Genomic DNA, 14,773 nt, shown 5'->3' with positions numbered 1-14,773 from the left:
GATACTTTGTTAGTTGTTTTTTCATACTATTTTCTTTGGCATATATCCTTAGGATAATGTTACATATTATATCAAATATTTTCATTTAGAACTGCTTACATTTATTTCCGGAAGTCTTAAATAGATGATTTATTGTTATTAAGATTAAGTTTATTGTTATTTTTTATTTAATTTAAAAAATACTTATCTGATTTCTTAAATTATATCTTTAACTAGAGATGAAAATTTCATACTAATGAGTGAGTAATAAATCTTATTCGCTACTATTTTTTTCCTAAAACGCAAAAAATGTTACCGTTTATCCATTGCATTTAAATTTTTAGTCTGTATATGTCTATATATTATAATCTAATCTTTATCTATGTTCGGGAGGGGAAGAAAGATGAATCAGTTGTGAATTTATGTGATTCATTAAGCAGTATATTTGTTGATGTAAAAAACAATTCAGAAAAACAGTATTTACAAAAAGTATATGAAACAAAGTTAACATTAAAATCATAAATATTAGCAATGCCAAGGTTCATAATTTCGGAGGATGCCTGATGTGTGTGTTTCACGAATCATTTCAGTTTTTGTCGTGTTCTAAAAGTGTTAATTTCATAATGCCATTTGATTTTCTGTGTTGTGTGAGACCTGGCGTCGAAGATATTGTGGAGTTAGATTATTCGCACCATTCGCTAACGGATGTGCCATCGGAAGTGTTCGTGTATGAAAGAACCCTAGAGACTCTGCTTTGCCAGAGTAATCGAATCACTGAACTACCCCGACAGCTTTTCATGTGTCATGGCTTGAAATATTTAGATCTTAGTGATAATGAGCTACAAGCCATTCCCACAGCTATATCATCATTGGTAAATTTGCAACATTTGAATATCAGTAGAAACACTTTAGCATCCATACCAGATAACATGAAATCTTTAAAGAATTTGATATTCTTAGATCTTAGCGTTAATCCTTTGGAGAAACTACCGGATACAATAACAAATCTTATAGCTTTACAAGACTTATATTTAAATGACACCTATCTTGAATATCTTCCTGGAAATTTCGGACGTTTATCAAATTTACGTATACTTGAACTACGAGATAACTACTTGATGATTTTGCCTAAATCACTTTCCCGCTCTACAGAACTTCTGAGATTAGATATTGGACAAAATGAGTTTCAACAGTTTCCTGAAGTTATAGGAAGATTTTTGAAATTGAAAGAATTGTGGATTGACAGCAATAGTTTCACAAGTATAACTTCCGTAATAAAACCTTTGGAAAACTTAATACATTTGGAAGCAAGCAACAACATGATAGAAGAACTTGCTCCAGAAATAGGGTACTGTACAAGTTTGCAAGATCTAACCCTGTCAATAAACAGTTTAACACAACTTCCTGATAGTATTGGACAGCTGAGTAATTTAACAGCTTTAAAATTGGATAACAATCGTCTTTATTCAATACCAGAGAGTATAGGTCAATTAAAAAATCTAGAAGAATTAATGTTAATGTGTAACTATATAGATATGTTACCTTCTTCTATTGGTTTATTGAGAAAATTAAAGTATCTTAATGTTGATGAAAATATGTTAAGGGTGGTTCCACCAGAAATTGGTAGCTGTACAAAATTGTCTGTGCTGTCATTACGTGCTAACAAACTAATGAAAATCCCACCTGAAATTGGTCATTTGACTTCTTTACGAGTTTTAAACTTGGTGCGAAATTCATTAAGTTACCTTCCTCAATCTTTATTAAATTGTGATAATTTGGTAGCCCTCTGGCTCTCGGAAAATCAAAGCAAACCTCTAGTGCCTATGCATTCTGAAGTAGATCCAAATACTTATGAACAAGTCCTTACTTGTTTTCTTTTCCCTCAAGTGCCTTTAACTCCCATTGAGATTAAATCTGATAACATGAAAGCAGAAAATACAGAGGCACAAAGTGCACCACGTCATATTAGTTTTGTAGACATGAAACCTGTTGTTAAAGCTCCAGAAAAACCTGGACAGTTACGTAGAGCTCCTACACCTTATCCAAAAGAATTAAGAGCTATGGCAAAACATGCAAGAAACATTCACAAAGATGGAACACAGGATGTTTCTCCTCCTATGCATAATGCCCTTCATATTAAAGCAGCTAAAATAACTCCAACCCTGCAACAAAGATTTGCATCAGACAATAAATTAGAGAATGTTAGTGCTGATGAAGATACTCCTGATAATGTTCAGCAAGACCCAATGAAAGCATCTACTTATGATAATTTACAAGCTGAAAATGCATATGACAAACCATTAGATCTTGCATATGAACAAGAAAAAACATATAAAAGTGTTGATCATGCCCTTTATGTTGAAAGCAATAGTGAAACAAATGTATATAAAGGCGATAATATGGATGCATGTGGGTTAGGACCGGCACAGTATAACTTAAAACAGAACGAAAGATATTCACCCAGGCAGGATACAGCTAGGTCATCTATGCCAATTAATAATTTTAGGGGTCATATAATAGAAAATAAAAATTATGTAATTCCAAACGATCATGGTTATCGTAATTGTTCTGATGACACTTGTAACCAGTTACAGAGACTAAGTGTTTCGTCTCAAGAGAGGCATTCTAATGAGGAAAACATTATGTCACCCCAATTTAGTGAAAATTCTTATAACATTAGGTGTCGAGCTGAAAATATACCCTTTGAACCAGCATACCCTAGAAAAGAAATGATATGCCATACAGAAGGGAAGTATCATGGAAATACGTATGCTAGTGAAACTTATGCATGTGGATCAGAAAAAATGTATGGACAGAGAAAATTTGATGTGTTTAATTATCATCCCCATGGAGGTAGAGATATTCCTAGTCCAAGATTGCACACTGTCAGTCAAATAGTCAGTTCAACAACAATGCCCAATTTGTGTAATTATAATAACATGTATACTGCTTCTAATGTTGATACCAACCACTATACATCTACGATGCACCAAACGTCATCCCCTAATTGTAATATGTATGATATGTCTGCCTCAAGTCCCACATATGTTGCAACACAATCCCCAGAGTTATACTCACCAACTGGTCATACCAATGCCACAAACCCCTATCGTATGACAAACACACCACTTATATCAGATGATGGTAGTTTTTCTCATATACAAACACTTCCTAGTCAGAATATGTATGATTTGTATGATGCCATGCCTGCTTCATCTAATCCTCCAAGTGTTGTAAGTCACAGGCACAGCCCAAGTGGTTTGTCAGAGACAGTATATATAAGAGGACAGCCTCCCCCTTATCACATTGCAGCACCATACACTAAACATGCTCAATATTTCAATGGTACTGGAGGATAGTGGAACAAATTAGAGTGGAATATTAGGTTTATGTGAAAATTTAATGTTATGAACTTTTCTATGAACATACAATCTGACTTTAATATATATTATTTGTCATGTTGGCAGCAGTTTTCTGGATGTGCAATTTAAATGTGATATAATGTTGAAGTTTAAGATAATTTTAAGGTGCTAAAAAGGATCATGTTGGAAAGTTATCCAAATGGATGTATAAAAGAAGTTTATGTTCAAAAGAAAAGGATTTTAAAAAATGCAATAGAAAATTTTGTAGGTACTGTTAAGTACAATGTGTAACAACTATGTTGTTTCATATAGGTATTGTTATATAAATATTTAAATTACCTGTATTTTAATTAATATGTCCAGAGATATTTTTTAACTTCTACTAAAATAACTTTGTTAACAAATAAGAAAGGAATCTTGTGTGATCTGTTAGTGTATAATTATGTATCAAAAATATTTTGAATATTCTGGATGAACATTAATATTTAATATTATTTAATGTAAATTTAAAATATATTTTTTATCATGTGTCTCTAGCGTGATGAAAATTAAGCCTTTTTAAATGTAATACATATTTATGTACTAACAAGTTCAACAATTGTTTATTCATTATTTACAAAGTTTTTGCTAAGGAATTGCTCTCTATTATTTAAAAATGTGTTTTAAGTGCTAAAGTCTCTTTATGTCCATAATAGTGGTTAAATTATTTTATTACTATTTCTTTTCTCTTAATGCTGTGTTCCTACTTGAATTATATTTTTTTCTCTTCTATAGGTATTCTATTATATATTTTTGTAATATTTTCAGATATATTTTTTACTTCATTTTTGCCTACTCAAGAGTCACTATTTTTATATTTACTATCTCTTAGTATTAATTAGAATATATATTTGAACAAAATAATGTTTGACTCTGTAAAGAAGTTTCTTTTATTTTGTTACTTAATATGCATTTTAAATAACGGCTAAATGAGGGTATAAATTCAATGGTACTTATGTTATCAATATAGTTAATTGTAAGCAAAACATAAATATGATTCTTAGTGGAATCTTCGAATTTATTTTATTTTTTTTTATTTTGCTTTAAAAAAATCTATTTAGTAAATTTATGTACCTACTGATTTATTTTATTTATATATAAAGATATGCACTTCACAATATTTGTAACAGTTACTGTTTCTTTTTAAATAATCACAATTCAATAAATAAAATGATTTAAAATCTTGTGCAAAAATATTTAGGATTAGGATTGTTGAGGACTAGCTTAAAAAATTGATATGTCAAATAAAAATGTTATTCTGTTAGTTTGACAAATCATTAATTTCATCAGCAAAAGTTTTAAGAGTTCTTGAGCCATCCAATGAGTAGGTACTTAATTTACTGGAACTTGATAGTAGATTATCTATGTCGTGTAGAAGATAGTTCATCAGAATCAGTCTCCATTAAATAAATTGCTGTAACCTTATGCAAAAATTAACCAAATTTTTAATTGACTGTCTCAATAATACGAGAATTATACTACCATGCCAATTTTGTTTTTGTTATTTTATAAAGTATTTTTATATTAAACTTTAATATGTATGTACTTAATATAAAATTGAATATATATTATCATAGAATATTTTAAATAAATTGTTATTCGAAGTAAGTGATATAAAAGATTATGTGTCGTCTATTTTATGCACTTGACTGTACTCCATTTAGCTTAAAGGGTGGAGAGGTAAGGACTAGTACTGGCTTTGTGTATAAATATTTTACCTCCAAATGCTAGTGCTAGAGGATGGTAAAATTCTGAGTAAAACAGAATTAGAGAGAAAAATAAGACATCTGCCTCGAAACAGCTCTATTTTCAGATTAGTCTGTTGATTTAATTGACAAGAAACCCAATTGCTAAATGTTATATTTCAGATAAAATCATAGCAACAGTAGCGCCATTTTGACAATTTTTTTGTATATTTTTTACGCTTGTTACTTTTTCGGGTGAAGACCAAGAATTACCTCTCCTTGCCTCTGAGCTCCTGACTTATATAATATGACAATCACAGTTATTAAGATAGCATCACATATTAAACTTGTCAAGTAGGTGTATTTTCGTTAAACAAAAGTCGTGGTAGGTATCAAATTAATATTGACTCGCTCACGTACTTATTCTTTTTATTATATGGGGACCATTGATATACTATTTTTATTAAAAGCGTCTTGTAATGAAAAACCTGATATTGGCAAATTATTGAAAACCAAATAATAAAATATAAGTACATATTATTGTAAAATGAATATTTTAATCAAGTATTAAATTTAATAATAAGTAAAGGGAGTTAATTAAACCAATGTTTTGTAATATGATATAGGAAAAGCTGTATCAGAATTTGACAATTTATACATCTATTACGCTTGTACAATATTAGTTTGCACTTTTATATTCTAAATACTCTTTGATGGAGCTGAAATTATATCTTACTTTAAAAATGGCCGGTTACATGTAGGTACTTGGGACCGAAGATTATAAAACAACAGGCATGTGGAACAAATTTTACTACAAATCAAAAGCGAATACAAATTCCCGGTAGTAGAAAACATTGTATTATTTATTTTGTATATAATTAAAAAATGAATGAAAACTTTAATTGCAATTGACGTAATAACCAAATGATACTTCGTTTCGCACTACTAGGAAATTGTATTCGTCTTAATTGCTTCATTACAAGATTCCGCACGCTCAGTCTAGTATGTTTTATAATCTAACCCTGGGACTATAAGAATTTTATCAACAAATTGCAGGTTTATTTTTACCGACGTGATCACAAAATGTATAAAAAAACCACATCTATTTCTGTTCTTTTACCAACTCTACGGTTTGTTGATAATTGACATTAATCGATCAAAATGTTTTTTACACCTAACTGTAAGTCTCTAGTCCTCACCGTTCCTGGTTAATAATAATCGTATCACAAGGATTAAGCGCACAATATAAGATGAAAACAGTACGTAAATATAATAAAAATGCGCCACAAAGTTGACAATTGGCAGTTTTAGCAACTGTGGACGTTAAAGAATTATTTTTTTAATCTTGGCAAAATATGTTAAAGTGAAATTATTATATTATTTTCATTATTTAAGCGCAACAATTTGTAAAGACTGAAACCTAAAACATATCATTTAGCTGAAAGGCGACTAAGTATTTTATTAAACTGTCTACTTGCTATTATAGCTTTTCATGCTCTTTTTCTAGTTTTCTTTATGCTGTAACATAAATCTACTTAACCATGAACCTTTTATAAATTTCGTCCATTCTATCCGCCCGATTGTTAAAATTTGAAATAACTTCTCTTAGATTGTATTATATGCAACTTAGCTTTTTTTTAGTTACGTTTACTTCTTCTTTATTAAATATGCAATTGTTAATAGTATTACAATTTTAATAATGTTCTTGAATTAAGCTATTCTGTCTTATACCAGCTGATGTTTTATAAATAACCGTTTGTTTTTCAGGAATTATATATATATCTGAAAAACTGTATTTTTAGTTCATATAAAAATACGTAAAATTGTAACCGACAGCTTTCATCTTTGCAAAAGACATTTAGCAACTATTGAAGAATAATTGAGTCATGATTACAGATAAACTATAGATATTGAGTAGAGATTATTGTAGAAGGAGTATTATAGTGCAAATTAGAATAGATTTATGCATACTTTCGTAAATGTTAGTTTCACAAAATAAAAACTGCCGTTTTAATGTAATGTTTCACTAAAAGTCATGATGGAACAAATTCACACCAACGTTCTTTTGTAAAATCTTGGCGTCTTCTGTAATCTGTTTATAAAACTGAAGGCGCCAAATCTTGACACGTGCCAGATTGATTAATTCTTCTACCTCATTTATTATTGCCATCGGCACAACTAAAAGCCATTAAACCAAGAATTGAATTATTGCCAAATCTGTTTCATTTAAGACGCGTTTTGTATGGTATTTGTTTTTCTAGCGTTTGATAACTAATTTCATTGTACATTTTCGCTTATAGCAATAAATGAGCAGATAGATTAGAATCTGAGTAGATAGATACGTTCAAATTGCTTTCTCCAAAATATAAAATGTTTTAACAAATAATAATATAAATTCGCCATATATTTTTACTATTTAAAACACATCTGAACAAAGTAATAATTTATAAACTTCTTACATTATACGTATTTTATGTAAGCTTATTTGTGAAAAATTGACTAAAGTATGTAATAATAAAATGGACAGGGATTAGATTGATCAGTTGCCATTTTATGACACGTGTAAACAATAAGGTCGGTCCTAGTTAGCTGATAGATGCACCTTCAATTCACGTATTTGAATTGAATTTTATATTATTGAATAGATTAATAATTAATTAATAAAGGATAACAAAAAGTATTCCTTAAATATCTGTAGATATTATCTGTAGATAATATACATATGTATCAGTTCAGAAAATGCTTGCACAGTGCAGAAAATACGCTCCTATTGTTTATTTAATTGAACAATTTTGTAAACAATATTTATTTAATGTAAATATACGTAGTTAATAGCATGAGAATAGTAATAAATTATAATTATACAACAACTAAGACAAACAAATAACAATACAGTATGTTACAAATGTTTATAAGACGTGTTTCATTATTATCTAATTGTATTTATTTATATTATAAAACTGCGACATGTAATAATAATTTATGTTTGTATACCTACAGTTACACAGACTAGAAGTAGAATGTGAATTAAATTGTTTGAGGAAATTGTTGCTTTTTTATTTTAAATGATCGGTAAACCACTTTCTTTGACTTAGTAAACGAAATTGACCGCGTAAGTTGATTTAATAAAATAATCTATGTTAATGAAACTTTAATTATATTTAAATAAAAGCTATCACTGAATGTCATTATACAAATTTTTTCTTGTTAAGAATGAATTGTAAGAACAATTGCGATATACAATTTGGTTTCCAAATAGGTAACAAATTATTTTTGACCATAATATGCATAACATAGTCGTGTCAGAGGAACCCACTCTTCAAAAACATACTATTGTATGTTATATAAATGATATGATAGATATGTCTTAAATTTAAGTGAATGTTATTAAGTTAGGTACGATGTGTAGATATTTGTTTTGTTCTTTATCACTGCCACACTGCGAAACAGTAAAGAATTATGAAATAAAATAACCATTAACCACGTTCAGGGGTTTATTCTACTAATTTGTAATGCTTACAAAACGTTCCCGATTCCTAATCAATTTCAGCTGAACTCCAACTGGATCGTTGTGTTCGTAGAACGGGAAAACGACGAGTACCTACGTGTCATTTCGATTGCGATAAAGTGACAATTTGGTAGTAGAATCGGTCCCCAGGTCATTTCACTGTTAATATAGCATCAACGTGTAAGGCGTGGTTCGTATTGTAAATATGCAAACGATCGCTTCATAGTTCACATTAACCTTATCTACCTACTTTCTTTTGTTTGGTTTTAATAAAGTACTAATTGAATTAATATGTAGGTATAACTTGGTAAGGCTAGTTAGCCTAATAAAAAGGTATTACTTTTTGTCTTAAGTCATTGTTACTTATATCAATAGATTCCGGATGAAATAATAAATAAGAAAGTCAAAATTAAATAAGTTCTAGTCTAGAGTTTTGGTCTTTAAAGGCTGATGGTCCATATCAATTAAGATTAAAATTTAGATTAAGTAATACAAAGAGTAACTTACAAGTTTATCTTTAATTTTAAAGATAAAATCTTATAGTTTAAAAAATATTTTAAATGATATGCAGCTCTAGTGTGGGTTGATTAATTACATTAGGAGTACTTAAAGATGAAATGCAGGTTTCCTCAAAATGTCTTTTTACTGATTTTAACGAATGAATACTTAGATGTTCATTCTCTTATATCATGTGTGTCCATTTCATCTCTTGACCTGAGAGAATCCAGTTTTTTATTTCGTTCATTTTGGGGCAATATTCTTTAAATATTTCATTAGAACCTCTTTTATTAAGGGTTTGTGGTTCTCATGATGATAATAATAATCTCATGTCAACCTCATCTTAACGTCTGTGCACGCGAACAGGCAGTGCGATGGCAGGGGCTCGTGTGGCGCGGTTTTCAAGTTACAAAAATTGTGATCACCGCTGCGTTTAACGATTATACTTTTTTTTATATTGCTGGAGAGTAATAGTATTATTTTTGCTCTTTGTATATCTTGAGGCGATGGGCCGACTTGAACTATCGACTTTCCTTGCTGAGAACACCATGCTTTTTAGATTTATAATTTGCTCTACCTTCCAATTGACTGTGGAACTGAACGAGGTTCGCAACATCAATGCCAATTCTTCTGATTTCTGATACTATGGCATACTGTGGCAGCAATGGAAAGTGAGTTTTGGGATAAGAAAGAAGTTTTTTCCGGTTTTCGTCGACGTGTTCTCGAGAAATATTAGCACGGCCCGTGTATATGGTATCAACGGTGCTGTTACTACGATAGTACGCGCTTGTGGAACATGACTGTTGATTCAGTTACATAATTTCCCAGGAAGCTCATAGGAATGAAGCTTTGAATGTTTCACTAATTTTATCAATGATATATGTGATAAACATTTTGGTTTTATTATCTGTAGCTTAAGCCTTAAGTTTTTTGGTATACAAAATGTCCTGGGATAACAGATCACTTACCTGAATCGTCTTTTGGAGTTTGTTTTATTCTAGTAGGTACTTAAGGAACTTATTTTTCTACTGCACAAAATGTGCAACGTATTACTTTAATCTAATTATTTAGAAAGTCCTTACGATCTATTGACATTTAGTTGTCGGTTTTATTTATTATATCGTTAAAGGCTTTTGTCTAAAAATTCAAGTCTTAGCATAGTACCTATTTAGGTTTAGAAACTTGACTTTAACTAGGCCTTGTTCTATATATTATATAATGCATATTTATATATTATTTTTCTTTACCATACGTTTCGTTATTGTGCTTTTTATAAGTAGAAAAAAATACATATACATTGATTAATTAAAAGGTTTATGAACTTATCAAAATTGATAAAATAATTACCCATTTTTATAATAATAGCAGATAGGTAGTCCCAGTATAATTTTCAGTATGTATTACTTAGATACAACGTAAATAAAATTGCGCTCGCTCCAAAGAAATCGATTGTATGCGCGCGCAGACTTATTCACCAAGCCTATCATTGGAACATTGCAAACATCGTCAGCTGGTCTGATAGATAGTATTAATAATCCCGTATTTTAAGAAAAGATCATAAAAATATTGTACGTAATTGAATCCCTTATAAATTACATAAATTAATCTATTATAGTGACGCTTAGTTTTGAAGTGTTCCTATTTAACGACTTTAGGTTATGTAAATGCACTATTGTTCTTTAAAAAGATATAAAGAAGTTGACACAAGAACAGTTTTCACTTTTAGTTTGATATTAAATTATAATTATGTACAACTTTATGAAATGCAATTTACATAATTTGCAGGCCTTATCATGCCAGGCGCCAGGCATAAAATCCTGGGACATGTACTCTCAGGGTTTTGTCATAAAATGAACCGTCGTAAGCCTATATATGGAGACTCCTTGGATACTCCTCTTAACCGATGTCTTACAACTTTTGATATTACCTTATTAGGTAAGTAATTGAAAATAATGTATGTATTTTTAAGTAAGTATATTTATAAATGTGTTAGAATTGTGAAGTTATTTTTTCTACTGTAACGAGTCAAGTATATAATGGATATTTTTTGTCCAAATGATTGATTTATTTATATGAAGGCTGGTCAAATTTCCTTATAGGTGTAGGTCATATGGTGGGAGCTGGAATTTACGTGTTAACTGGAGCAGTTGCCCGTAATATGGCAGGGCCGGCAACAGCTTTAAGTTTCCTTTTAGCTGGTATTACGTCTACGCTAGCTGCCTTATGCTATGCTGAATTTGGCACCAGAATACCGAGGGCTGGAAGTGCGTACGCTTATACTTATGTCAGCATTGGAGAATTTTGGGCGTTTATTATTGGTTGGAACATTGTACTCGAATATATGATAGGTAAGTGAATATATTTTTGTATATTCAAATTATTATAGTAACTTGACTTTCATCTACCGATGATGATGATTGATAGCAGTAACTAAAGATACACATTTGATGTTCATTTATAAAACTGATCCAAAGTATTTACTTTATAAAATCATTTCGACAAATATACCTCCCTTATGACCTTATCGAGCCAGGTACCGTTATGCACGAGATAATATAAGTATATCGAGAAAGGTGTGTTTTATTCACGACGTTTTGTTAAAACTCAGGCGTTCCTACAACAAAGCCACCGCACATAAAGGGAATAAAGATATTATTTCTATATACAAGTTTGTTTTGTTTTCTAGGTGCTGCATCAGTTGCCAGAGCTTGGTCGGGATATTTAGATGCAATGCTAGACGGCGCAATTAGCAACGCTACGATAGCTGTAACAGGCGATCTACATGAGACACTTCTCAGTAGATATCCTGATGTGTTAGCTTTTCTTATTTGTATTGTAGCGTCTTTAATATTAGCAGTGGGCGTTAAAACTTCAGCATATATTAACAATGGGCTCACAATTCTAAATCTTATTGTAATTTCTCTGGTAATATTCCTTGGATTCTACTATGCTGACCTGAGTAACTGGTCTGAAAAGAACGGCGGTTTTATGCCATTCGGTTTTAGTGGAGTTCTTGCTGGTGCAGCTACTTGTTTTTATGCATTTGTTGGTTTTGACAGTATATCTGCCTCCAGTGAAGAAGCAAAAGACCCATCACGCTCCATTCCTATAGCAACCATCTTGTCGATGGCTATGGTCGCTTTTGGGTATATTCTTGTTGCGATAGCTTTAACTTTGATGGTGCCTTATACCAGTATTAATCCTGATGCTGCCTTACCTGCAGCGTTAGGTGCTGTACATGCAGACTGGGCAAAATACGCAGTAGCGGTTGGCGCAGTTTGTGGAATGACTACAACTTTGTTAGGTTCTTTATTCTCACTACCCCGTTGCTTATATGCTATGTCAGCCGACGGACTTTTGTTCGGCTTTCTTAGCGATGTTAATAATAAATCACAAATTCCTATTTCGAATCTTATAATATCGGGATTATCATCAGCTTTTATCGCATTATTATTCGATTTAGAGAAACTTGTAGAGTTCATGTCGATTGGTACATTGCTGGCATATACGATCGTTAGTGCAGCTGTTATTATTCTGCGATATCGACCAGCGCCACCTCCAGAAGACAAGATCTTCGGCTCACCTCATTTAGATTCACCCATAGATAGGGAAGATAGCTCTGCAACAGGTACTCCAGGAACTGACGGTGGATCTTCTTCTTCGGAGGTATTTTTTTTTTAATATCCATTTCTAATTGAGCCTATTGTTCCAGCTTATCGATATTGATCAGTGAAATATTTATGATGAACAATAACTCACCAGATGTTCGAAGCTTTGACGGTGGGTCGCCTGCGCCCACAGTATGCATGGCTAGAGCCACTGGCGGGGGGACGTGCGCCCGGAAGTGCGGTCACCAGCTGCGTGTATATATTTACAGCCGCCGCTGCAGCGCTATGCGCGCATAACCACTTCTTAGCGGAGCCTGCTGGTCTGTGGGCACTCTTGCCCGACTTTGTGCTGAGTTTCATTATCATTGCTTGTGAGTACCTTTTAAACTATTGTAGCTAACAATTGTTTATACTGAAGTTTGTATACATTAAAAAGTGAGAAGTGAAATGCTGACCTGCTATTATAAATGTTGTTATTTAAAGAATAATTAATAATTATTACTCATAGAAAATAGAAAAATCGATTATTCTTTGTAAAAGACAGTACCACGGTAAAGCCTAAGAGTAATGTTTCATACTTTTCCCGAACCCTTTTTAATATAAAAAGAGGATCATTATACACTAATTACTTTATATAGGTACTGCTTGCTATAAATTGAAAATAATTAATTATTGACCTAAATGTTAAATTAAATATAATTTAATTTATATTTAAAATTAAATGTAAATTTTTACAGGTTTGGTTATAATATGGGCTCATCAACAAAGCCCCGCGCGGTTACCATTCCGAGTGCCCTGGGTGCCCTTACTGCCGGCTGCTAGCGTCATGTTGAACGTAGAATTAATGATCAACCTCAACGCTCTTACTTGGGCACGTTTCACTATTTGGATGACATTTGGTAAGGAATTATTTTTTTCCATTAATCTTTTATTTTTATTTGAATTTGTATACTTATCATTTTTGCGTTCTCAATATTATTTGGTTACTATTTACACTTATTACACTCGGCCACTCCCCCTTCAAACAACAACTATACTTCATTCTTATGTTGGACGGTAATATTTGTGACTAGTATACGGTATCTACTCAGGGCTGGTACAGATTCTTACCTACCACAGAGTAAAAACGAGCATTCCTGTGGGGCCCGCTTAAAAGGAGAGAGTACTGCCGGTTTTTTATGGGTATTCCGATGTAATAAGACGCACTAAATCGTCCTGGTAGCCGGCGAGTGTCATACCCGTGGGAGGTATTCACTTGAGGAAACGCGTAATCGTTTTTCCAGCGAGAAAGGGTACTCTGAGCAAAGATTCAGCAATCCACCATTTATATTTCTAATTTGAAACCGTACGCCTATCATAAATATATATAATATTTCACGGTGGCTGGCTTTTTAATACTTTTTACTTTGACTCGAAGCAAGAGAAAGAGACTAGGTCACCTAAAAATAAAAATGACAGAGGGTTTTGGAGTATAACCTAATTTATTACTTTTATATTACAGGTCTTCTCCTATATTTCCTGTACGGGATCCACCACACCAAGCTAGGAGAGGGTGTTACAGGTCTGCTCTCTCGCTCTGGCAGCGGCACCGCCCACAGCTGGGGTTCCGTCGATAAAACTAGTTCTTTAGCGCGACGGGTGGGACGCTTGGGTCGCGGCAGTAAGAGTGACGATCGTAAACCAATCATATGCGACGACGAGCTCGCCAGGCGGGAACCGTGATTTTAAATATTGCATATTTTTCCAAGGTTTTATGTTGAAACTATTTGATGTGTTAACATCGAAGGATTTAAGTTGACGCTTAGGTTCATTTCATTGGACTTTTCGTTTTGATTGGAGGTAATACAGACAAATTTGCAACTGGAAAGAAATTGGTAAACTTACTTATAAGGAGCGGAGTCGAAATCATCAGGGCCAGGCTTTTTCCAATGACACTTTTTTGTATTACTGGAATATTACAAATATTATTTAATAATAATACTATGCAACACTGTCAACCAAAAATTCAATCAATTATTATTTTTGAATGATTCAAAATATTGGCTATATAAGCCTAGCCTTTACTTATATATTTTTGATTTTGGAATTGAAAAT

The 14,773-nt window shown here is 32.0% G+C and overlaps 2 protein-coding genes across 2 annotated transcripts; both read left to right on the top strand.

Annotated features, from left to right (window-relative positions):
- Positions 1-351: 351 nt before the first annotated feature.
- On the top strand, positions 352-4,176 carry LOC124534100 (protein lap1). The gene has a single exon (XM_047109771.1). The coding sequence runs from the start codon at positions 543-545 to the stop codon at positions 3,336-3,338; it is 2,796 nt and encodes a 931-aa protein (XP_046965727.1). The 5' UTR covers positions 352-542; the 3' UTR covers positions 3,339-4,176.
- A 6,350-nt stretch (positions 4,177-10,526) lies between these two features.
- Positions 10,527-14,539, top strand: LOC124534244 (cationic amino acid transporter 4). Its single transcript, XM_047109983.1, has 7 exons — positions 10,527-10,639; positions 10,857-11,006; positions 11,171-11,419; positions 11,758-12,737; positions 12,834-13,050; positions 13,417-13,578; positions 14,181-14,539. Exons 2-7 carry the CDS (start codon positions 10,865-10,867, stop codon positions 14,399-14,401), a joined length of 1,971 nt encoding a protein of 656 aa, XP_046965939.1. The 5' UTR covers positions 10,527-10,639; positions 10,857-10,864; the 3' UTR covers positions 14,402-14,539.
- Positions 14,540-14,773: the final 234 nt, after the last annotated feature.

The sequence above is a fragment of the Vanessa cardui genome, chromosome 12 (assembly GCF_905220365.1).
Source record: "Vanessa cardui chromosome 12, ilVanCard2.1, whole genome shotgun sequence".
Taxonomy (NCBI): domain Eukaryota; kingdom Metazoa; phylum Arthropoda; class Insecta; order Lepidoptera; family Nymphalidae; genus Vanessa; species Vanessa cardui.
Note: the sequence above shows the minus strand (reverse complement) of the source record. Positions and strands in the feature narration are given on the sequence as shown.